The sequence below is a fragment of the Haematobia irritans genome, chromosome 5 (assembly GCF_050003625.1).
Source record: "Haematobia irritans isolate KBUSLIRL chromosome 5, ASM5000362v1, whole genome shotgun sequence".
Classification (NCBI taxonomy): Eukaryota; Metazoa; Arthropoda; class Insecta; order Diptera; family Muscidae; genus Haematobia; species Haematobia irritans.
In genome coordinates, this window is record NC_134401.1 from 81,341,588 (window position 1) to 81,366,715 (window position 25,128).

General features: G+C 32.6%; 2 protein-coding genes across 2 annotated transcripts in view; both read left to right on the forward strand.

Moving 5' to 3' along the window:
• Nucleotides 1–25,128, forward strand: part of lbm (late bloomer) — a 55,040-nt gene that overhangs the window by 28,453 nt on the left and 1,459 nt on the right. The gene's annotated exons all lie outside the window — the stretch shown is intronic.
• On the forward strand, nucleotides 8,070–8,949 carry LOC142240753 (uncharacterized). The gene is made up of 2 exons (XM_075312472.1): nucleotides 8,070–8,399; nucleotides 8,454–8,949. The coding sequence occupies exons 1-2, from the start codon at nucleotides 8,302–8,304 to the stop codon at nucleotides 8,662–8,664; spliced, it is 309 nt and encodes a 102-aa protein (XP_075168587.1). The 5' UTR covers nucleotides 8,070–8,301; the 3' UTR covers nucleotides 8,665–8,949.

The following is a 25,128-nucleotide window of genomic DNA, read 5'->3' on the forward strand; positions in this document are numbered from 1 at the left end:
TAGTTTTTCGATCTTTTTTCACTAAACAAATTATATCTCGAGATTGAAATGTCCGATTATATCGTTGTTGGTACTTAAATGAAAGGTATTAAGATGACGAATAATCGTGTATAATTGATGATAAGTTAAGTGGTTCAAAAAATATCGATGCGAAAAGACCAAATTTTCAAAAAATCGTATTTTACAATGGACCTTTTCCACCAAAAAAAAGTATAAACCATTGAAAAACGTCGGGTTTCTCTTCATGGTCGTATAGATGAAGAAAAAAGACAAAAATGACAAAGTTATAAGCAATTGAATGATATCAAATCATGCAAATATGAGGCACTCATCCACACAAAAATGCATTTCTCTGTGGCCGAGAGGCATTTTTGTGTGGGTGAGTTGCTCATATTTGCATGATTAGACATCCGATTTGTTCACTCAATTGCTTATAACTTTGTCATTTTTGGGTCCTTTTTCTTCTAGTTGGTCTTATTACTTACGTTAGAGTATTATCTATATGACCATGAAGAGATTTTTTAAATGATTTATACTTTTCTGGCGGAAAAAGTCCATTGCAAAATACGATTTCTTTGACAATTTGGCCTTTTTTGATCCACTTAATTTATCACAGATCCAATTATAAACGATCATTCGTCATCTTAATACCTTTCATTTAAGTACGAACAACGATATATTCGGACATTTCTAACTCAAGATATAATTAGTTTAGTGAAAATAGAGCGAAAAACGAAAAATAACGGGATATCTCGAAAACTGTTCCATAAAAAAATTTTCGAATTCAACAGATCAAAATACATAAGAAAAGTTGCCTCTCATCAAGTGTACATGAAAAAAATTGTAAACTAGTGTTATTTTCATTTAAGTCGTTTTTGTTGCTCAAAAGTAGGTTTCACAAAAACGTTTGTTTTTGAATGAGAACCGCCTAAAAGCAGGCCAGGGCTTTAGAGGGTTAAGCCCAAACAATTATTATTGGGTTTTGTGTGGAAAAATCTAAAGCTTCATATAAATTGCACTGATATTCAAAGCAGTAATAAATTTTAATTTTTTATCTCAGTACCGGTAGTATTGAAACCAGTTAACTAAATTGACTCATTAGTTCAGAAGTATTGATGATTTGCTTAAAACTGAATGAAATCACATCACAAAGCATATCAGAAGAACATCGCAAATACAATGAAATAAATAAATAAAAAATAATAAAATATAGAAAACTAGTATTCACCAAATTTAAATTATGGCAAATTAAACTATGAAATTCATAGAAAATCAATTCGCATAAGAATATTTGGAGATTAAATATTCAATAAATGATGTATAATTTCAAACTAGCATTTCAATGCGGACGATAAGTTGGCGACCTAAAATTTAGTTGGTATATTGAGACCAATTCTAAGCGCTGATTTAATTGGTATGCATTTTTCTTATAACTCTATTAAAAGCAAGAGCGATACGGTCAAAATTCATCGCGCAATTGAATCGTAAGGAAGATTGAATTAAGAATAATTTGAAGTCCCCCATAAGTCAGTCTACCGAATTGAAATTACTAGATAAAATCGGGGACCATTAAAGCTCCAGATTTCAAATTTAATGCAATAAGATTTACGGATATTTCCTAAGAAAATATGATTTTTAAATAATATGTTTAAATTTCTTATATTTTATATAATTTCTTATATTTTATAACAAAATATTGTTCGCATATTAAAGTAACTAAATTCTAGGGTTAATTGTGTATTGATAGTAGCTAGAGGCGTAAGTTTGCTTGTAATCTGTCTGCTAATCGGCACTTCGAATAGTCGATTGTACTAAATTTTTCAGCAATTGACAGGTACATGGTATCCCAAGGAACTATTGTGTACTAAATTCTTGTTCGCGGCTGCTGTTATAATTTCCCTAAAATGTCCTTTATTTAAACTGAGTGTGTGAACTGGATTGCGTGCGGATTATAGAGATATGGTTAATCGCTCAGCGAAATCAAAGGTCTTTTGAATGATGTGAACGTCCTCATGGGTTACATGGAAATATATCGAATTTCAGGTGAATTTGATGAAACATACTCTCTAAGAATATCGGATCAAATGGTACGTTTCTCGACGGAGAATCGAAACGCGGACGATGGTTGGGAGCCACCGTGGTGCAATGGTTAGTATCCCCGCCTATAAAGGGTCGGACCGAACACCAAAAAAAAAATTTCAGCGGTGGATATTTGAGTGTTTGAAAGTTTCTATAAGTGGTTTCATAGCAACATGAGGCGCTCTTCGGACTCGGCTATAAAAAGAGGTCCCTAATTGAGCTAAACATGAAACAGAAGAGAAGTTAACTTCTGTGGTAGAGGTGTGCACGTGACACGAAATTGTTGTGACTCACGAAAATTTTCGCGACTCACGCGTGAGTCGTGAGTCACGAAAATAATATCTTCGTGAGTGTGCGTGAGTAACGAATTTCGGAAAAACACGCTCACGAAAATAATCCCGCTGACGAATATAAATTGCTTACGAGTTGAATTCATTTATAATTTTAGTGACATCCTAGGTGGTAAGAGTTTTATAACGCACTCGATTTTAACCATACTCATGTTTTCAGTCAGGTTCTAAAGGTTTTCCGTGGTTTTCCGTGAGTCACGACATTTTTCGTGAGTCACGATATTTTTCATGAGTCACGACATTTAAAAGATTTTCGTGCGTGAGTACAAATTTTCCTTTCGTGAGCGAGCGTAAGTCCTACCAAAAAATATCGTGCGTGAGTGTGTGTGAATAAGATTTCTCCGTCGTGAGTGTGCGTGAGCGTGAGCAAAATATTACTCACGTGCATATCTCTACACTGTGGTATCACAATGGACTGAATAGTCTAAGTGAGCCTGAAATATCGGGCTGCCTCTTTACCTAACCTCACCTAACAGCGGACCATACATTTGTTAAGCCAACACACTATCCACTGGGCTACGTAGCTGTTATTGTCATCAACAGACAATTATCGCTATAGTCATCAACGCACAAGCAACACATACAGTTAAGCAGTTACATTTTGGGCACCCACGAGTAGATGTAAAGAAACTTTAAACAAAAATTGTAAAAACGTTTTCGGTACACGTTTTCTTGCGTATACCATTATTGAAGGATATAGCGTGATTAAAAGAGACAGACAGACTGACATGGTTTTATCGTCTTATAATTTATTGATCAAGAATATTTATACTTTATATATTTGGAAATGGATATTTCGATGTGTTACAAACGGAATGACAAATTTATTATATCCCAATCGCAATTCTATGATGGTTTGTATAAAAATGGTTTAATGGGTCTCAACGTACGATCACAATCACATTCGAAAATGTATTCCAACTTTTTTGTGGCGACATTGTAACATTTTCGCTGCAATTATATTTGCCCAGTGAAAAGAATTTTGTTCGAATAAAAATAACATAATCAAAATAAATTATTGTGGCTTTCGACCAGTTAAAATAACATGGTCACAAAAAAAAATATTATATTTAAGGAAATTGTATTTAATTTTAATGGTTAGTCTCGTCTCTGTGCTCCAAAAACAGTCAATTTCCGATCTTATTATTATTTTTGAGTTTTCTTCGATTTTGTTTTTATTTTGGAGTTTTCTTCGATTTTATTTTTATTTTTGAATTTTCCAAAATGTTGGAGAATCATCACATCCCTATGTTCCAATAATCGGAATCACAAATCGTACAATTTTCGTTTGTTGATATTTTGTTAATCCTAAAACATATAAACTTAAAAATTGGCAATATAGTTCTCTTTAATGAGAAGATCATATTAGATTTGGAATTAAGTCCGCGAGTGTATTTTTCGCTGTAAGAAAAGTAAATTCTTGTGATTTGCGATTCGGAATGACTGAACATGGGAATATCATTGCAGTACCGTCAAAATCATAAAATGTAGTTCTTTAAAAAGTTCTGGTTTCTATCAGAACCAACCTAATGTCCATATATCCATATACACACATGTAGACATTTCATTTTTAAAAATTATTAGCTAAATGTTCTTCTTTCAATCATTTTAGGTGATTTCTTTATTTGTTGTGTTTTACTAGTTCGTTGTTGGTAGTTTTGTATTCTCGTTCAGTCTTTATCAATGTTTCTGGCCTCTCAGTTAAGAACCATAACATTTTTATTTTCAAACTGAAATGACAATTTTCTCGTTTGGTGTTTTATGAAAATTAAAAAAACACACAAAACCTGGGGAAACATCATTAATGTTTTGGTAGTGAGTTTTTATTCGATATTGTTTTTATTTGTTTTGTTGACCATAAAATTCTGTGGCGGTGGCATGAAGTCATCCATCAGCTGTTGTAGTTTACACGCCGAGAACTGGGATCAATTGTTTCAGCAAATGAATGGAGAATGTCCACTTGTTTCCATTACAATTCAATTGAAGATAATACAGAAATGAAATAAATAAAAAATACGATGTAAGGTCATAAGGTGTGTAATTACTCCATACTCAATTTACTGTTTGTGTATGCGTGTGTATGTATGTGCGTCACTCCCGACTTGTACATAACCGCAAGGTAAGGTGAGGTGATGTCACATCCTTGGATTCATTTTTAGGTCATGGGAAAAAGGATAAACGAAAACATGTTTTATGTAAATAATTCCCATAAAGAAGTGGTTATAATACACACATACATACACCGACACACACACGCATGCATAACAAACTACGTAGGTGTCGCCTAGGTGTCGAAGACAATTTCATTTTCAAATGTCGACCAGAGACGATTTTATAACGTAAATGGACTATGGAGAGCCAGTTGGAAGCAGTTGTGCTTTAAATATGCACAATATAAGCTATTTTACTTGTTTAAACAATAATAATTAAATCCAAACATCTATTATTTGTACGAAAAGAAGTAATCACACATTAGTGGGCTAGAGCGATTTAAATATACCCTCAACGAATAAGCTCAAAGTACGTCTTTCGTTTAAGGGAGACAAGTGAAATAGGTTGACATACCCTGAGTCAAGCTGCACTTATCCTTGTCAGATTTTCATCGATGATTTTACACAGAGAATACAGATTGGTTGTGATAACCGAATTTATTGTCAACCTCATTTTGGCAATTGTAGCAACAATCTGTTGGCAGTTGTGTCACCTGACTAATTCGGTCGACTCAATCGAATTATGGGAGATGCAACTAATACTCGATATTAGAGGTGTGAACGTGAGTAATATTTTACTCACGCTCAAGCATAATCACGACGGAAAAATCTTACCCACGCACACTCACGTACGATATTATTTAGTAGGACTCACGCACACTCACGAAAAGAAAATTTGTACTCACGCAAGAAAATGTCGAAAAAATGACGAAAAATTTCGTGACTCACGAAAAATTTTGTGAATAATTTAATTGTCTCGTTTTAATAAAAAATATATTTATTCTATTGATGTCCCCTAAAATATTTAAATAATATAGTAAACAAAAAAATGGGTTTGACTTTTATAGAATAAATTTTTAGATTTTTCCTCGACAACAAATATAAATAATTTTTCGTTGACAAATATTAAAATGACAATCACAAATATTTCCAATAACATTTGGTTTGTGCAACCGTATGGTGATGATGAGTACTGAATGAAAGTTGCAAAATGTTTTCTTGGTAGGTTGTATCAACCAATTTCCAATAAAATTATTCATAGTTGAAGCATTTGGTTAAAACAATCATTTGACTATTATCATAATTTAACATTGTCTTGATACTGCTCCCAGATGGTCTTAGGAATAGAACCCATGTTGTAAATAAAGTTGATACACTTGATATTTCGTTCCATAATTAGAATGTTCATTATTACAACCGGTTGCCAACCAATCTCTTTTCTGTGTGCACATAGAATACAGATTGGTTGTGACAATCGAATTTATTGCCAACCTCCTTTTGACAGTTGTAGCAACTACCAGTTGGCAGTTCTGTCACCCGACTGATTCGGTCGACACAACCAATATCTCGTATGGTGTTGGTTGGGTCTGTCGACGACATCGGTTTTGGCTACCTTCATCATACGGTCGCGTGGACCATTTCTATTAGTAGGTACAATCGAATTCGGTAATAATTTATTTCCACCACCATGTTAAAAGATTTATAACAAGTATATACCGCCGCAAGTTCGGCCAGGCCAAAGCTTATGTACCCTCCACCATGGATTGCGTAGAAACTTCTTCTAAAGACTGTCATCCACAATCGAATTACTTGGGTTGCGGTAACGCTTGCAATTAAATTAAAAAAAGGCAGTTTGACAAAATTTTCTATAGAAATAAAATTTTGACAAAATTTTCTATAGAAATAAAATTTTGACAACATTTTTTATAGAAATAAAATTTTGACACATTTTTTTATCAGGTTGTTCTAAAGAAATAAAATTTTGACAACATTTTCTATAGAAATAAAGTTTTGACAAAATTTTCTATAGAAATAAAATGTTGACAAAATTTTCTATAGAAATAAAATTTTGACAAAATTATCTATAGAAATACAATTTTGACAAGATTTTCTATATAAAATTTTCTATACAAATAAAATGTTTACAACATTTTTTGTAGAAATAAAATTTTTGCAAAATTTTCTATAGAAATAAAATTTTGACAAAATTTTCTAAAGAAATAAAGTTTTGCCATAATTTTCCATAGAAATAAAAATTTTAACAAAATTTTTTATAGAAATAAAAATTTTAACAAAATTTTCTTTAGAAATAAAATTTTGACAAAATTTTCTATAGAAATAAAATTTTGGTAGATTATTTTTGGCTCAAGTGGCAACCATGATTATGAACCGATATGGACCAATTTTTGTGTGATTGGGGATCGGCTATATATAACTTTAGACCGAAATGGACCAATTTTAGTATGGTTGTTAGCGGCCATATAATAACACCACGTTCCAAATGTGAACCAGATCGGATGAATTTTGCTCCTCCAGTGGGCTCCGGAGATCAAATCTAGGGATCGGTTTATATGGGGGCTATATATAATTATGGACCGATATGGACCATTTTGGCACGGTTGTCAGCGGCCATATACTAACATCACGTTCCAAATTTGAACCGGATCGGATGAATTTTGCTCCTCCAAGAGGCTCCGGAGGTCAAATCTGGAGAACGGTTTATATGGGAGCTATATATAATTATCAACCGATATGGACCAATTCTGGTATGGTTGTTAGAGAGCATTTACTAACACCATGTTCCAAATTTAAGCCGGATCGGATGAAATTTGCTTCTTTTACAGCTCTGCAAACCATATGTGGGGATCGGTTTATATGGGGGCTATATATAATTATGAACCGATGTAGACCAATTTCTGCATGGTTGTTAGAGACCATATACCAACATCATGTACCAAATTTTAGCCGGATCGGATGAAATTTGCTTCTTTTACAGGCTCCGCAAGCCAAATCTGAGGGTCCGTTTATATGGGGGCTATACGTAAAAGTGGACCGATATGGCCCATTTGCAATACCACCCGACCTACGTCAATAACAACTACTAGTGCCAAGTTTCAAGTCGATAGCTTGTTTCGTTCGGAAGTTAGCGTGATTTCAACAGACGGACGGGCGGGCATGCTTAGATCGACTCAGAATTTCACCACGACCCAGAATATATATACCCTGTAGGAAGACTGGGGTCTAATGTCTCAAAGTCACCACTTTTGTCAACTATTATGGTGACATATTCAACAAATTGTCTACACTTGGTAGACATTTTTGACAGCTGTAAAAAAAATATGAGCAAAAGAAATTTAAAAAGACTAGTGAAAAAACAATCGAATATAAATATCGCAAAAAAAAAACTTCGGAGAGGACAGTGAGCCTGTGCAGAGTTCGGAGGACATTTTATTGCATCTTTGATGGATAGGACAAACAGAAATTAGAATTTTCGAGTTAATTTAAAGAAGGAAAACCTAGATATTTGCGGGTATGATAGGTAAAATCTGTTTAAGCAACGTATTATATTATATATTATTAATTTTTCTATTTTCAGTCGTTATTTCTAGTTGTGCAGAATTGTCAGATAAATGTCACAAAATAAAAAAGCTGGGCGGTTACTATGTAACTCGATTCGAAAGTTTGAACAGCTCGAAAGTTGTATTCGATCCGAATTTATAGTCTTACCATGTAAGAGTTTTGAATCGAGTGAAAAGTGCTGTCACTAATTCTTAACATTTTTGGCAGTACTTTCGAATGTTTTATTCAGAGTTGGCTACATCTATTACATGAAATATCAAAACAATTACAATAAAAGTAAATAATATTTGTGCGTTACAAAAATGGATTCGGTTGCCCTTTGGATGGAAAATGAAGATGAGCGAATGGAATGCAGAATCTTACGCGATGGTGTAGATTTTATGCAATTAACGGATGCAATGTTAGTACCAACGTGTTATGTATGTTGTTCCTGAGTTTATACTTATATTTATAGGTTTGTGCGAAATTTCCGGCTTAACAAAGAAGCTTTTAACTATGTGTTGGAGAGCATTAGATCACAGCTGCCAACAACACAGAGATCGACTGGTGTAACACCTGAAATTAAATTAGGTGTTACACTTAAGTTTCTTGGTCGAGGTGGGTACCAACACCAAATCGGTCAAGACCGTTTTGCTGGCTTGGCACAACAAACTGTGTCAAACTGAATCAAAGAAGTGTGTAATGCTATAGAGAATGTATTGTGTCCCAAACATATAAATTTCCTTCTGAATGATGATGAAAAACGAGCAGCTAAAAATTCGTTTTATGTCATGTCCGGAATTCCAGGGATAATAGGAGCTGTTGATGGTACTCACATCCAAATGGTCAGACCATCTAAAAACGAGCACTTGTCTTTGTTTGGTGTTTACATTTTTTGTTGGATTTTCCCTATTAAAAAATATTTTTATAAATATTAATCTACTGATATATATAAATTTAACAAATACTTACATTTTTATGCGTTTGGTGCCAATAATTTAATATTTTAATTTTTTCCGTTAACATAATATCAAACGAGTACAAATGTTTACTTTCGAGCGACTTTGATATCTAAATTCGAAGTACATGGTGATGCACATACAAAAGTAGAGTATGAATATCCGATAATCGGATGTGGCAACTCGAAAGTAGCAAATGTATTTGCCCATTCGAGTTAGTTGGTAGGAAAAATCCGTTTTCGTAATATTTAACTTTCGAATCGAGTTACATAGTAACCCCCCTGGAAGCGATGACAACGGGACAACTTGATCTATTTATTGAACTAGCTATAGGACCCATGTGTGATTCGATTTTATTATATGTTAATCTTTTGCAAATACACAACATAAAAAATATAAATTAAATCAAAAAAGTAAACTTACTTTTACAAAAAAAAAAAAATCCAAAAGTGTTGACTAAAGTAACGATAAAGTACTACTGACTCATTAGTTCCAATGTCTCCATATGGTCCCATAAGTACCATCTAGTCAGTAGTTCTATTGTCAGTAGTGGATTTTCAATGACAAGCATATGTTAAATGTCTATAGCAAAATATATTGTGTGGGGTATACTTTGTCAGTAGTACTGGTGACATAGTCAATAGTGATTCACTACAGTTTCACTATTGACATTTCCTACAGGGTATTTATGGGGTCTTAGAGTAATATTTCGATGTGTTACAAACGGAATGACAAAGTTAATATGCCCCCATCCTATGGTGGAGGGTATAAAAACACATAATTGTTATTGATTTGTATTTATTTAAAGTTATATTAAATTATAGCAAAACCGCAAAACCATATAAATACATGTATTAGTGAATGCAAGTATTTGAAAAAAGTTCATGAGTATGGATGTAGGGAGTGTGTGTAAATCACACGTGAGCACGTGTAAAATTTCACTGACGTGCACACATCTAATAACTCTATAGCGGCCATATTAAAAATATTGGCACATGTAACCCATGATGAGGATTTACTCTCAAAGCAGTCAAGAAGTAAAAACGAGGGAACGGACAGTACGGAGGCTATATCACAAACAAGGCCCACTATAACCATCTTAACTAATTTTTTGGTTGTCTCAAAATTAGTATGGATTTGTATTCAGTTTTCTCAAAAATTAAAATCTGTTGATGTTACTTTAAGTTCAAGTAAACTGGACCGATACCGACAGTGTCCCGCACATCTGATTATCAATACCTTCTTTAGAAACATCCAAATTCCACCATAATAATTCCAAATTGCAATTATTATGGTGGAATTTTTTTATTTGTAACTTTTACGATTCACAAAGCCTTCTCGTTGCGTGTAAAATTTGCATTCTTCAACGTTTTGAAATGCAAAGAACATCTTGTAAAGAAAATACCAAACCTATATTAAAAATTTTCCTTAGATCAAAGTCAAATCTTGCCTCGTTAAAAGTAAGATATATAAGAATTTCACTCACCGCTTATATACATAAATAAAAAAAAATTGTTCTTACTAAAAATCATTTTTTGTTTTTCTTTTACATAATGACATTTTTGTTTTTCATTGAAAAATTTGAAATAATTAAAATGACAATCAATAAATAATTCAACTAACATTTGGTTTGTATAACTGTATGGTTAGGACGATTACAGAATGAAAGTTGCACAAATGTTTCTATGTAGGTTCTGTCAACCGATTCCCAATAAATTTGTTCATAGGAGAAGCAATTGGTTAACCCAATCATTTACCTATTATCATAAATAACTTTTTATTTAAATAACTCCCAAATGGTCTTAAGAATAGTATGTATCAAATATAGTATATTTTTTAGATACAATTGATATTTTGTTCTATACACTGAAAAAAATATTTTCTTGAGGTCAAAGATTTCATGTCTTTAAGATACGAATACAAATTTTGCTTAGCATAGAAGACGCATTTCTCTAAAATAGAGTTATTTTCCATGTCCAAAAGTCGATAAACTTTTCAATGAAGTCGTATTGTCCTTATAATTAAGTGATTTGACTTAAAAATGTGTATCTTAATATGAAAGAAAAAAATTATAGGCTAAGGTCAACTTGACTTTAATAATTCAGAAAAATTCTTTAAATTTAATGAAATTGTCTTTTAATTTGTTGTCTTTATGCATCTTCACTACAAAGCAAAAAATCGTTCAAATATAGGACATGTTTTTCAAAACTTTATTTTAAAGAAGTTTTTTACTTCAAACATAGCAGAATTTCTACTGGAAGTCGAGTCCTAATTTGGAAAATAAAGTTGCCGTTAACTCGTTTTTAAAGGACTTTGATAGCATATGAAGAAAAAAAGCTGAGAAAGCGAAAAATTAAAATTTGCTTCCTAGAAGCAAGTACACAAAACCTAAGTTTAAAAGAGAATTGTGTCTTAAAAGTATCCTTACTTGTATTCTCCGCTTCTTTGGCTCGGAATCAATACCAAATTTTTTAAAGTAAAGGCAAAATCTTTGGAAATGAGTATGCTCTTTTTTCAGTGTAGCAAGAATGTTCATTATTACAATTGATTTCCAACCAATCTCTTTTCTGTGTGTACTTTTTTGGAAGCTCTTTTTTGCTGGGAACCAAAAATTCCCTTTCCACATCGGTGAAACTCTGAGCCGATGTAGCGTTTCCTCGGTCCGTTCGTCTGTTGAAATCATGCTAACTTCGGAACAAAATAAGCTATAGGCTTGAAACTTGCTACACGTACCCACCAAAAAAACGGTCGCCAAAAAGTAGTGAATATGTTCTTTTTGCATCCAGAAGTGGTGCAAAATTGGCGCAGAAGCGGATGTCCTCCATTTTAACAGCCATTGCACAGAATTTGCATAACTAATAAAATAAATATTTTTTTAATATTTTATGACTTTTAATGCATACTACTGCTTGTCTGCAACGTTTGAACTCAAATATTTTCAAAAATTCGCAATTTTTCCTATCATTGATTTAGCATTATTTTCTACAAAATTTAAATAATTTGTACCATTTTATTAATTTGTACTCTGTTTTCAACCTAAATTAACCAAAACAAGTATATACGGCCGTAAGTTCGGCCAGGCCGAAGCTTATGTACCCTCCATCATGGATTGCGTAGAAACTTCTTCTAAACACTGCCATCCACAATCGAATTACTTAAGTTGCGGTAACGCTTGCCGATGGCAAGGTATCTTAAAACCTCCTAACACCATCTTCTAAATTGTATGTAAGTCCATACGTGGTATATGTTAAATCAAAAAAGATTGATCCAATACGTATATAATTCAGTTTGACAAAGTAGACATAAAATTTTGACAAAATTTTCTACAGAAATAAAATTTCAACAAAATCTTCTATAGAAATAAAATTTTCACCAAATTTTCTATAGAAATAAAAATTTTCACAAAATTTTCTATAGAAAGAAAATTTTGACAAAAATGTCTACAGAAATAAAATTTTAACAAAATTTTCTATAGAAATAAACTTTTGACAAAATTTTCTATAGAAATAAAATCTTGGTAGATTATTTTTGGTTCGAGTGCAACCATGATTATGAACCGAATAAAATTTGAACAATATTTTCTATAGAAATAAAATTTTGACAATGATGAAAATTTTATTATGAACCGAATAAAATTTGAACAAAATTTTCTCTAGAAATACAATTTTGGTAGATTATTTTTGGCTCTAGTGGCAACCATGATTATGAACCAATATGGACCAATTTTTGTGTGATTGGACCAATTTTGGTATGGTTGTTAGCGACCATATACTAACACCACGTTCCTAATTTGAACGGGATCGGATGAATTTTGCTCCTCCAAGAGGCTCCGAAGGTCAAATCTGGAGAACGTTTTATATGGGGGCTATATATAATTATGGACCGATATGGACCAATTTTTGCACGGTTGCTAGAGACCATATACCAATACCATGTACCAAATTTCAGCCGGATCGGATACAATTTGCTTCTCTTTGAGGCTTCGCAAGCCAAATCTGGAGATCGGTTTATATGGGGGCTATATATAATTATGGACCGATGTGGACCAATTTTTGCATGATTGTTAGAGACCATATACCAACACCATGTACCAAATTTCAGCCGGATCGGATGAAATATGCTTCTCTTAGAGGCTCCACAAGCCAAATCTGGGGATCGGTTTATATGGGGGCTATATATAATTAAGGACCGATATGGACCAATTTTTGCATGGTTGTTAGAGACCATATAATAACACCATGTACCAAATTTCAGCCGGATCGGATAAAATATGCTTCTGTTAGAGGCTCCACAAGCCAAATCTGAGGGTCCCTTTATATGGGGGCTATACGTAAAAGTGGACCGATATGGCCCATTTTCAATACCATCCGACCTACATCGATAACAATTACTTGTGCCAAGTTTCAAGTCGATAGCTTGTTTCGTTCGGAAGTTAGCGTGATTTCAACAGACGGACGGACGGACGGACATGCTTAGATCGACTCAGAATTTCACCACCACCCAGAATATATATACTTTATGGGGTCTTAGAGCAATATTTCGATGTGTTACAAACGGAATGACAAAGTTAATATACCCCCATCCTATGATGGAGGGTATAAAAAACTTCCTGTATAGTTCAAATAATGAACATCTTTGGAAGGAAATTTATGGAAATGCTTTTAAAGTCGTGCCTTTAGAACAACTTCCAAAATTTTTTGCTGGGTAGTTGTTATTGTTGTGGGTCGCACGGTATCCCAAATGGACCATATCGGAACACTTTTAGGCACAACTACCATATGAAGAAATCCCTAGATTTGACTTTTTATAAAGTTTTTTCATTTTTATTTGGGTTTTAAGACATTTTTAGAGGGTTTCTATAAAACTTCGTTCCTCAAAAAAGAAAACTCTTCTTACAGTGCAGCTTTAAGTACATAAAGAAAGGAACTGATATGTCTGGGCCCCAAATTAATAACAAAAGTTTTCATATGGTCGTTAAATTTAGGATTTATAATTTTATTTTTAATGTATTGTATATTAAAAAATCTGTAATAAAATATAATAACCGAGAAAAAGAAAGAATTAAAATTCTATTCTATTAAAAATTAGCACATATTATTTAAATTTTCCCAATTTTAAATTGATTTTTGTCACATTAACTGCTTCAAAGCTTCCATCACCTCCAAATCTTTTCCAATTAAATAATAATTTAACCATTTTTTCAATAAAATGAATATACATATCGACATTACTTGACCAAGGAAAACTAGCAAACTTGTCTCAGACGACTAATTTAATTTACTAAAGAGACAAGAATAACATCCGCTTTTCAAATTGAAAGTATATGATGCATATTTTTCAATTAACAGATCCATTGGGAGCTGATGATGACTCTTTGTCATTGTCAGCCAGAGGCCAAGTGGGTCACCCACTACTATGTGAAATTTCCAAAGTAATGAACGTTCTTCGTGCCGATGTCATTGCCTTGCCAATTATTGAGGTGACATCCACCAACGCTGTGCTCTGGCTGAATCATATGAGATGTAGTTGGTCAATGAATTGTCCAAATACAGATTGAAATGTGGCTGCATCTATAGTTTTTGTAAGAGCACCATTCAGAATGATTGATGAATTTTTGCAGACAATCAAATTATTAATCTAAGATATGAAGTAGTTAAGAGCAAGAGATGTTTTTTTACATAAACGTCCGTCGCTAAAGCTAAATGAGATCGAAACTTTTACTAAATATTGAAAAGTTTTGGTACATTATGGAGAATTGTAGTCATAGCATGGACCAATAAATGTAAAAACGCTCCAATAGAAAATATACCTTGAATGCCACATTTACATTTTAAACATTTTAATTTTTCTTCAACTTAGCTAAAAAGTGTTGCCCCAGAGTTACGATACTTCTACACTCAAAAAAAAAATGAGCTCTCTATTTCACTAAAGCCAATTTAACTTTATTTTAGTTCATGAAATTATTATATATGGAGAAAGTTTCCTTTACTCTAATAATTTTTGCGAACGTTAGTTAAATGAACTAAAAAACGGGGAAAAATTATACACAAATGAAGTAAAAAGTTTTACTAAATTCGTACTTCGTACAAAATAGTTCATTATTTCTTTAAATTTGTACATTTTACTACAAATTCGTCCATCATGAACTTCGTATATCACTAAAGACATTCTTGCAATTTTGAAATCCAATTTTTTCTTTCAAACTACAAAATTTTCTTTAATAAGTGAAAAAAATTAATTACGTCTAATAAATTTTCTTGAATTTGTCCAAAAATATTTACTTAGTTTTGTTATATCGACGTGATGTCAGCGTTTGTAATACTGTTTAGTTAAAATTTTCCAAAAATATTAAAAATTTTCTAAAATTAACTAAATGTTTTCTTCCTGGTGGGTTCACTGTTTTTTCAGTGTACTCTCGTTGCCATTTCAGCAAAACGATAGCGTCATTCTAAAGTTATTGCCAATTCTTAATGTTTAAGAGGATCCCGAAACCAAAAGACACGAAACAATTTCGAAGATGTTGCACTTTTTATGCCCAACCACCATAGAATGGTAATGGAGTTAAAATAACACATCGATTCGAACGCAGAAATTTTAAGAAGATGTCCGTCCGTCTGTCTGTAGTATTCACGGTAAATCATTCAATAATGACGCAATCGAGCTAAAATTCAGCACAAGCAGATCACGTTCGAAGATGGGTTATATCGCTACAGGTTTTGATATAGTCCCCATACAAACCGATCCTATTTTTTGGGTCTTGTAATTAAAGTTTATTATTGTTTTCGGCAGCCCAAGGAAATTTTCTTTTTTTTAAGTATGTCTCAAACATTGTATGAACTATACGTGGATGTAAGATTCAATATGTGCGTGAAGATAAATTGTAAATTTAACTAGCCGAGACACAAACCAGGTAGTTTTTGCCTGCGCACCTAATGGGTTAATTACAATTTGGGGAGATAAATTATTTAATAAAATTCAGCACTTTCCAATATATTTTCGCAATATATTTTGGTATTAAACGAAAGATCTTGAAGAGTACTATAAATGCAAATGTTTTTATACCCTCCACCATAGGATGGGGGTATATTAACTTTGTCATTCCGTTTGTAACACATCGAAATATTGCTCTAAGACCCCATAAAGTAGATATATTCTGGGTCGTGGTGAAATTCTGAGTCGATTTGAGCATGTCTGTCCGTCTGTTGAAATCACGCTAACTTCCGAACGAAACAAGCTATCGACTTGAAACTTGGCACAAGTAGTTATTATTGATGTAGGTCGGATGGTATTGCAAATGGGCCATATCGGTCCACTTTTACGTATAGCCCCCATATAAACGGACCCCCAAATTTGGCTTGCAGACCCTTTAAGAGAAGCAAATTTCATCCGATCCGGCAGAAATTTGGTACATGGTGTTAGTATATGGTCTCTAACAACCATGCAAGAATTGGCCCACATCGGTCCGTAATTATATATAGCCCCCATATAAACCGATCCCCCGATTTGGCTTTCGGAGCCTCTAAGAGAAGCAGATTTCAGCCGATCCGGTTGAAATTTGGTACATGGTGTTAGTATATGGTCTCTAACAACCATGCAAAAATTGGTCCGCATCGGTCCCTAATTATATATAGCCCCCATATAAACCGATCCCCAGTTTTGGCTTGCGGAGCCTCTAAGAGAAGAAAATTTCACCCGATCCGGCTGAAATTTGGTACATGGTGTTAGTATGTGGTCTCTAACAACTATGCAAAAACTGGTCCACATCGGTCAATAATTATATAGCCCCAATATAAACCGATCCCCCGATTTGGCTTGCGGAACCTCTAACAACTTAAAAAAAATATTCATATAATCGCATGTGTAGAAAATTTTATTTATGCATAGGTATGTATACAATATTTTTACAATATTAAATTGAGCCCACGGGCTTTTTGGGCAGCAAATAAATCAATGACTTCTTCAGTCGGCACATTTATTCGGCGATGAACCGACATTAATGCCAATCCATTGAGTCTACTCTCGCTAGTCGAATTTCTAAGATACGTCTTTAATCTCTTCATTGTTGAAAATGAAAGTTCGGATGAGTACGTAGTAACTGCAGGGATGGAAAATGCAGTACTATAGTACTTTTTTCAATACTTTTTCACCCCGGTCAGTACCGTAGTACCCCCGCGAATGATTTAGTACCTCTTGTGTAGACATTTTTGAGTCGATATCAGATTTATGGTACAATATCTTTGACAAAATATTTTAATATTTTGAGAAAGTCTTTATCAACCTTATTTGCTAATAGTCTTTTACAAATATGGCAAAACAGACATGTTCATGTGGGAAGAAAATCTCGATTTTGTAAAAGACATAGTCAAAAACAGGATTTTATTGATCTTCAAGAATGTTTTAGTCGAAAAAAGAATGCGATTCTATATTATCGATTTTTTATTTCGGTAGAAAATGTTGTCAAAATTTTATTTCTACATAGAATTTTGTAAAAATTATATTACATGTTAGCCTGATACCGAAACAGGCACAGGAACAGGTACAGTCCAGGCGTGTATAGATTTGTATCTGGCGTTTTCTTTTCAATGGCTCTATTAACCATGTTCCTTAATCTATATCTGTCCATAAAGCTCGAATAAATTGTATAATTAGAAATTTTGTAAAAATTTTATTTCTATAGAAAATTTTTGCAAAATTTTATTTATATAGAAAATTTTGTCAAAATTTTATTTATATAGAAAATTTTGTCAAAATTTTATTTTCTTTAAAATTTAGTCTCTTGACAATAATTTTCCAGTGAAATTTTTGTAAAAAGTACCTTTCCGCTCAATACCTTTTTTGTACTTTCTTAAAAATTGTATTTTCCATCCTGTGTAACTGGCAAATTGACCAAAATTTTTAAAAGAATATGCACGTTTGGAAATATCTCTTTATTGCACTCTCCAAGTGCTTCCATCGCTGAATTAGGCAGGTTCTTTTCGCAGGTTTTGCGCCATTTCATTTGCACATGTGTGTTTGGCTGTTTCGTTGTTGTTGCTATGGCCAAACAAAGCGAGTCATGTTCACAAAAAGAACAACAAACACAAATAAAAAGCAGAAAGACATTTTCCAAAAATGAAATTTGTGGTGCGAGAACAAAAACAATTTGTTTTTTCGGCCGTCGTTTGACGGACTTTTCAACTATTATTCTATGATTTGTGCAAGTTTTATAGGTAAGCGTTTTTCAAAATAAAACCTCTAGCTTTTCTTCAGCATCTTCGATAAGATTTTTCTATGCAGCTAAAAATATATATTTATTTATATAAAAATATTCATTAATTTGGGGGGGGGTTTGATCCCCCTCACCCTCGCCCCCCGTGAATACGGCTTTGATTGTGAACATCGTTATCAGGAAGAATTGTGCAGTATTTTAAATTTAACAACAAAAATGAAAAACAATAAAGACTAATAGAAGCGCTCTTGTTCGAATTAATACATCTAATTGATTTTGTTATGTTTTAATTATTTCCATTCATATGACAACCATTTTCACCATGATCTAAACTTAACAATGATCATTTGAATGAGTCATTCGTCATAAAAATAAAGCCACATAATTTTGAATGATATCAAAAAACACAAAACAAACTGGACGTTCTAATTTAGTCATTAGTCCCATTGATCTTCAAAGGTATGCTGAGGTATTTTGTCATCTCACATCCGAGTGAACTACTAACACCAATCAATATCAATCATAGGAATTCAAGTGACAGTGAATCATCCAAAAATAAAAACAATTGTATCAACCGTTGGTCAGGAATTTCGGGAAGAGATTAGTCACTTGATGGAATGACCAATCTCTGTAAATATGGTCTGATTTCAAATTCATAGAATAATAAAAACAATCATTAAATTTTATGATATTTTCTAAATTTAAATTTCATCATCTGAATATCAGGCATTAAATCATATTTTTTCTTAAATGAAACCATTTCTGAGGTACCTTTTAAACCTTTTTTCCAAAGACATTTTAAATCAATTATAGCTCAAGCTGTAGTTTTATTTGAAATATACGCCATAAATTTTAAACATTTTTGTTTGACCATTGAGAATGGAAAAATCATTTGGATTTATAATTGCTGAGTTTTATGAAGGTTTGCATGACGAATTGTTTTGGTTACTTATATAAAGCGGTTATCAAACCATTTCCAAATATTTTGTGTGTTGGATTTTTTAGTATTGCAATAAAAAAAAATTAATGGGAATAAAATCGCTTAGAAACTAAATGGAATGTCATTGTTTCGTTATCCACTCGCTTATGGAATTCATTTTTAATACCTCTACATTTGGATAGAGAGGATACTAAATTCGATTTGAAGAGAAAGTGCAACACCCACAAGGAGTGTCCAGAGACCCCCCAATGTGGATTTAGACAAATTTCGTTTAATTACTTTTTGAGCAGAATTGAGCATGATCGTTCGTCTGTTTGGCTAACGGCTTGGTTTTTCAAATCAAATAGCTGCCCGGTAAAAAATTTGGAAGTTTTTCTAATGGCACATCTTTAGAATCACTTCCAAAAATGTTCTCCCACAGATGTTCTTTAGTTTAACTACACATGAAGTTCTTTTAATTCAATTTTTATACCCTGCGCCACACTGTGGAACAGGGTATTATAAGTTAGTGCATATGTTTGCAACACCCAGAAGGAGACGAGATAGACACGTGGTGTCTTTGGCAAAAAAGCTCAGGGTGGGCTCCTGAGTCGATATAGCCATGTCCGTCTGTCCGTGAACACATTTTTGTAATCAAAGTCTAGGTCGCAGTTTTAGTCCAATCGACTTCAAATTTGGCACAAGTATGTGTTTTGGCTCAAAATAGAACCCTATTGATTTTGGAAGAAATCGGTTGAGATTTAGATATAGCTCCCATATATATATTTCGCCCGATATGGACTTATATGACCCCAGAAGCCAGAGTTTTACCCTAATTTGCTTAAAATTTTGCACAAGAAGAACAATTAGTACTATCGTCAAGTGTGCCAAATTTTATTGAAGTCGGTTCAGATTTAGATATAGCTTCCATATATATCGTTCGCCCGATTTACACTCATATGACCACAGTGGCCAATCTTTTACTCCGATTTAATTGAAATTTTGCACAGGGAGTAGAATTGGCATTGTAGCTATGCGTGCCAAATATGGTTGAAATCGGTTCAGATTTAGATATAGCTCCCATATATATGTTTTTCTGATTTCGACAAGAATGGTCAAAATACCAACATTTTCCTTGTAAAATCGCCACTGCTTAGTCGAAAAGTTGTAAAAATGACTCCAATTTTCCTAAACTTCTAATACATATATATCGAGCGATAAATCATAAATAAACTTTTGCGAAGTTTCCTTAAAATTTCTTCAGATATAAATGTTTCCCATATTTTTTTACTAACATTGTGTTCCACTCTAGTGCATTAGCCGACTTAAATTTTGAGTCTATAGATTTTGTAGAAGTCTATCAAATTCTTCCAAATCGAGTGATATTTAAATGTATGTATTTGGGACAAACCTTTATATATAGCCCCCAACACATTTGACGGATGTGATATGGTATCGAAAATTTAGATCTACAAAGTGGTGCAGGGTATAATATAGTCGGCGCCGCCCGATTTTAGACTTTACTTACTTGTTTATAACTCGCTTTTCTCAAATTTTTAAAAGGTAACTCTAACTGTTTTTGTTTTTGATGGCACAAAAATTTTCGGAAAACACCATTCAAAAAAAATTGCAAATTTTTTAAAATATTTGATGTCATACATTTCGGACAAGCGTTAGAATGCATTAAACATCATAAAAAATTATAAAAATTATTTATTTGGCAAAATATCATAAAATTTTTTAATTCACATCCAAAACACTGAATTTAAATCACACCTTGAGAAGCGATGCAAATTTTGTACGGCTGTTGAAATTGTGGACATCCGTACTATGACAAGCACACGTTAAATTCATCGCTTCTGCACCAATTTTGCACCACATCCGGATAAAAAAAGAACATTTTTACAACTTTTTTGGCGACGCTTTTATTGCAAGGGAGCCACATTAATTGTTTTTGGGATATTTATTGATATTTCAGCAGTCGCCGCATATTTTTCTAGATCGTTCGCCATTCCTTAGCATTTCCATTCCAAGAAGGCAAATGTCGTTGGCGTAGCAAAATTGGTATGATTTTTCACTTCCGACCGCATGCGAAAAAGACTCCATGTTTTACCAGTTAGGTATAGTGGCAGCCCTATATTTCAGGCTCACTTAGACTATTCAGTCCATTCTATTACCACAGTGGTGAACTTCTCTTTTATCATTGAGTGCTGTCCTATTCTCTTTTAAGCTCAATGACAAGGGACCTCCTTTTTATAACCGAGTCCGAGCGGCGTTCCACATTGCAGTGAAACCACTTAGAGAAGCTTTGAAACACTCAGAAATGTCACCAACATTACTGAGGTGCCATCTTCTTCTTCTTTATTGCATATTCGATATTCGAATGTTAGCGACCATATTACATTTCATGTAGAGTTTCCTTTTTATATATTATGACAAAACAAGAGAAATAATTATCTGTTTCTAGCTACACTTATTAAATTTTCTGCATTTCGGAATTCTGTCCATTGTTGAATATTTTGAATCCATGTCACCTCTTGTCTTCCTCTGCTACGTTTTCCTTCTATATTGGCTTGTAAAATTGTCTGTAGGGTACGGTATTTTGGGTTTCGCATTATATGACCGAAATATGAAGTTTTTTCCTCGTCATTATCTTACAGCCGATATGGTTCTCTGCAGCTTCTATTAATATTTTCTATTTGTCGTTTGGAAGATGGTTGTTAAAGGCGTCTCTGACAGCATTTGGAATGTTCTTCCACATAGTCTACAGCTTAACAGCAACGCAAAAGTTTTTAAGGAAAAACTTATTACTTATCTTAACCAGATCTAATATAATATACAGGTATATGCTAATTTTTACTTAATTTTTTTTTTCTTTTTTACTTATTGTTTTATACAAAATAATTATCATAATGTTATATCTCTATTCAAATTTTATTTTAATTAAACTTTGTTTATTTAATTATTTATTTATTTTTATTATTATTTTTTTCCATTAATTTAATTTAATTGTATTAATTGCCTTTTTATATTATTTGGAATCTTTTTAATACTTATACATTTTTATTTATATTAAGATGTGGAGAATATCGTAATTGCATCATATAATTCATGTACTTTAATTTATAAGATCTAAATCTTGTTGTGCATGATAAAATAAATAAAAACAAACAAACAAACATTTTACCAATGCGATGAGATTTGAAAAAAGTAAAATGTCACCTCGTTCAACATCCTAAAATACTTTGAGGGGGGAGTGCCGGTACCGCTCTCTCTCTCTCTCTTCACTGGTCCGCATATTTACCGGAAGTAGTCTTAAGCCGTTCGGCACTGAGAACTCGCCAGATTCTGGATATGCTGGGGAAGAGAAGATTATATTTTGATGTTTCTGCCTATGACCGGTAGTTCCAAGTCTATACAACAGTGAGTGAGGTCGTCTTCTGGAGAGGATCACGTTTGCCACAGTTGGTAAAATTCTACCAAAAATGGTAGATTTATTAATGTGGAAGAATTCTTCCTCTCCAACAAGAAATACTTCTTAAATTTCCTATAGAAAAAAAAATTTGGCAAAATGTCCTGCAAAGAAAAAATTTTGGCAAAATGTCCTATAGAAATAAAAATTCAAAAAAAAAATATTAGCGTAGCTAGACAATCTTCCTAGGGGGGCTATAGTCCCCTACACCCAGAAAAAAGTGCCTTCGAAACTAAAGGAAAAATTCTTCATCAATATAGTTTATCCATTTTATTTCCATTAAGGTAAATTTTTGTGAGAAATAATAAAATTTACTCGTTTCAGTAAAAACATCCTAAACTGTAAGCAGTTAGGAATAGTTCATTAACTAGAATAAGGCATGGAATTTTACTAATACTGTTTTCTTCGCTGGGTATAAGAATTTACTACTGAACAAGAAAATTTTATTCACCGATAACAAAGCATTCGCAAAAATAAACAAAATCCGAACTAAAACCAAGTTTCCTCAAAATTAGTAAAAATTCTTATAAAATGATAATTGCGACTTCCTTTATAATAGAAAGTTTTTCATACATACGAACAACACTTGGCATAGAAAAATATTTTAGTTCATTCGTACTAAGAAGTATGCAATCCTTTCAAAACTTAAGGAAACACACTTGTTAGAATATAGGAAATTTTCCTATATTTCTATTGTCTACCTGTAATCGATACCTGTCATCGTAATCGATGTGTTTGCGCGTGGGTTGTTTTTTAGTTGGAATCGCGTTGTTGTGGTATACGGAGAGATTGTTAAAAAATAATATGGTAAAATAATATAATAAGTAACAAATAAAATATATAAAAGATTTATTATTTTAAATTAGTGAGAAAAATGTTCGTTTTTTTGAAAATAAATCTATCAATGTTCGTGATGGTGTATAAAGAAAGAAAACACCAGCAGAATAAAAACCCTTTCATTTGTCTTCATTTTGGAATCTTCAATTATCAGGTAATATCCAGTGACGCTAACCTTTTGTAACAAAAATGGTTTATGATTTTTTTATATTTGTAGATATTGAAATTGTAAAAGGAGGACAAAATCGTTACGCAGCAACTTATTAAAAGTGAAAGGTACAAGAAGAAGAAAAAATGCGTTTTGCAGTTGAGTACATTACATGGAAATTGGAAATAGTGGAATAATAAACTAATATTTCAAGGCCAGTCGATGCTGTTGATTCTTAATAAATATATTCAATATATTAATAAAACATGTCTTTTATTGAAGATAAAATTGCTTATATAAATAAATAAAATTGTATTTAAAAACGAAGTTAAGCAGTTCTAATTATGAAGTAAAAGTTTTACCACAAATATGTAAGATTTGTCCAAATGAATGAAAAAATTTCAATAAACTCATTCCATATATGAATGCAAATCAGTTAAATTTTTTTATTCTGTAGCATAGTGGTAAATAAATATAGGAAAATGTTAACTAATATATGGAATGCATTATACCTAATTTCTACGAAAATCACATCGTTCAAACAAATAAAAATGTCTTTGGCGCTATACGAAGTTCAACTTTCTTCACAGTAAGTTCATTTTAACTTAAAGAAGGGGTCACTTTTTTCTGGGTGTAGCTAAAAATTTATAGGCTGAACTTATAGGTTCAATTAACGTTCATCGGACGCGTTGTACGCATTGAACGCATGGTATGTAATTCTACCTTAAGAATAAATAAAATGGTACAAATTATTCAAATTTTGCCATAAAACTGCTAAATCCAAAGGGGAAAACTTTTCAAACAAGCGTTAGAATGCATTAAAAATCATAAAAAAATATAAATATTATTTATTTGGGAAAATATCACAAAATTTTTTAATTCACATTCAAAACAGTGAATTCGGATCACACCTAAAGAAGTGATGCAAATTCATTGCAACGGCTGTTGAAACGGTGGACATTCGTCCTATGAGAAGTTCATATTACATCCATCGTTTCTCCGCCAATTTTGCACCACTTCCGGACCCAAAAGGAACATTTTCACTTCTTTTTTGGCGACGCTTTTTTGCAGCATTATTAAGATATTAATTTATGAAAGAATAGTTTTAATATCAATTACTATTTGTTTAAATTAAATTGGCTAAATCAAACTAAACAAAATTATAAAGGAGCTTTAGTTATTAAACTAAATCATAAATTCAACAACAGCTTTATTTCAGACTTCAAACATTGCCATCGGCAACTGCTACCACAACCCAAGTAATTCGATTGTGCATGAAAGTCTTTAGCGGAACTTTGTTCGGTTGTATATACTTGTTTAATTTTTATAAAATAGGTTTTCAAAATTTGGGGGGGGGGCTAAAATTTTTCTGGGGGTGCCTAAGCCCCCTCCCCAGAGGCCATCCTACGCGTATACAAAATTTCCTCTAGAAATAAAATTTTGACAAAATTTCCTCTAGAGATAAAACTTTGATAACATTTGCTATGGAAATAAACTTTTGATAAAAATTTCTTTAAAAATAAAATTTTCGATAGAAAAGAACATTTTGAAAAATTTTCTGTAGAAAAGAAAATTTCCTATAGAAATTATATTTTTATAATAATCAT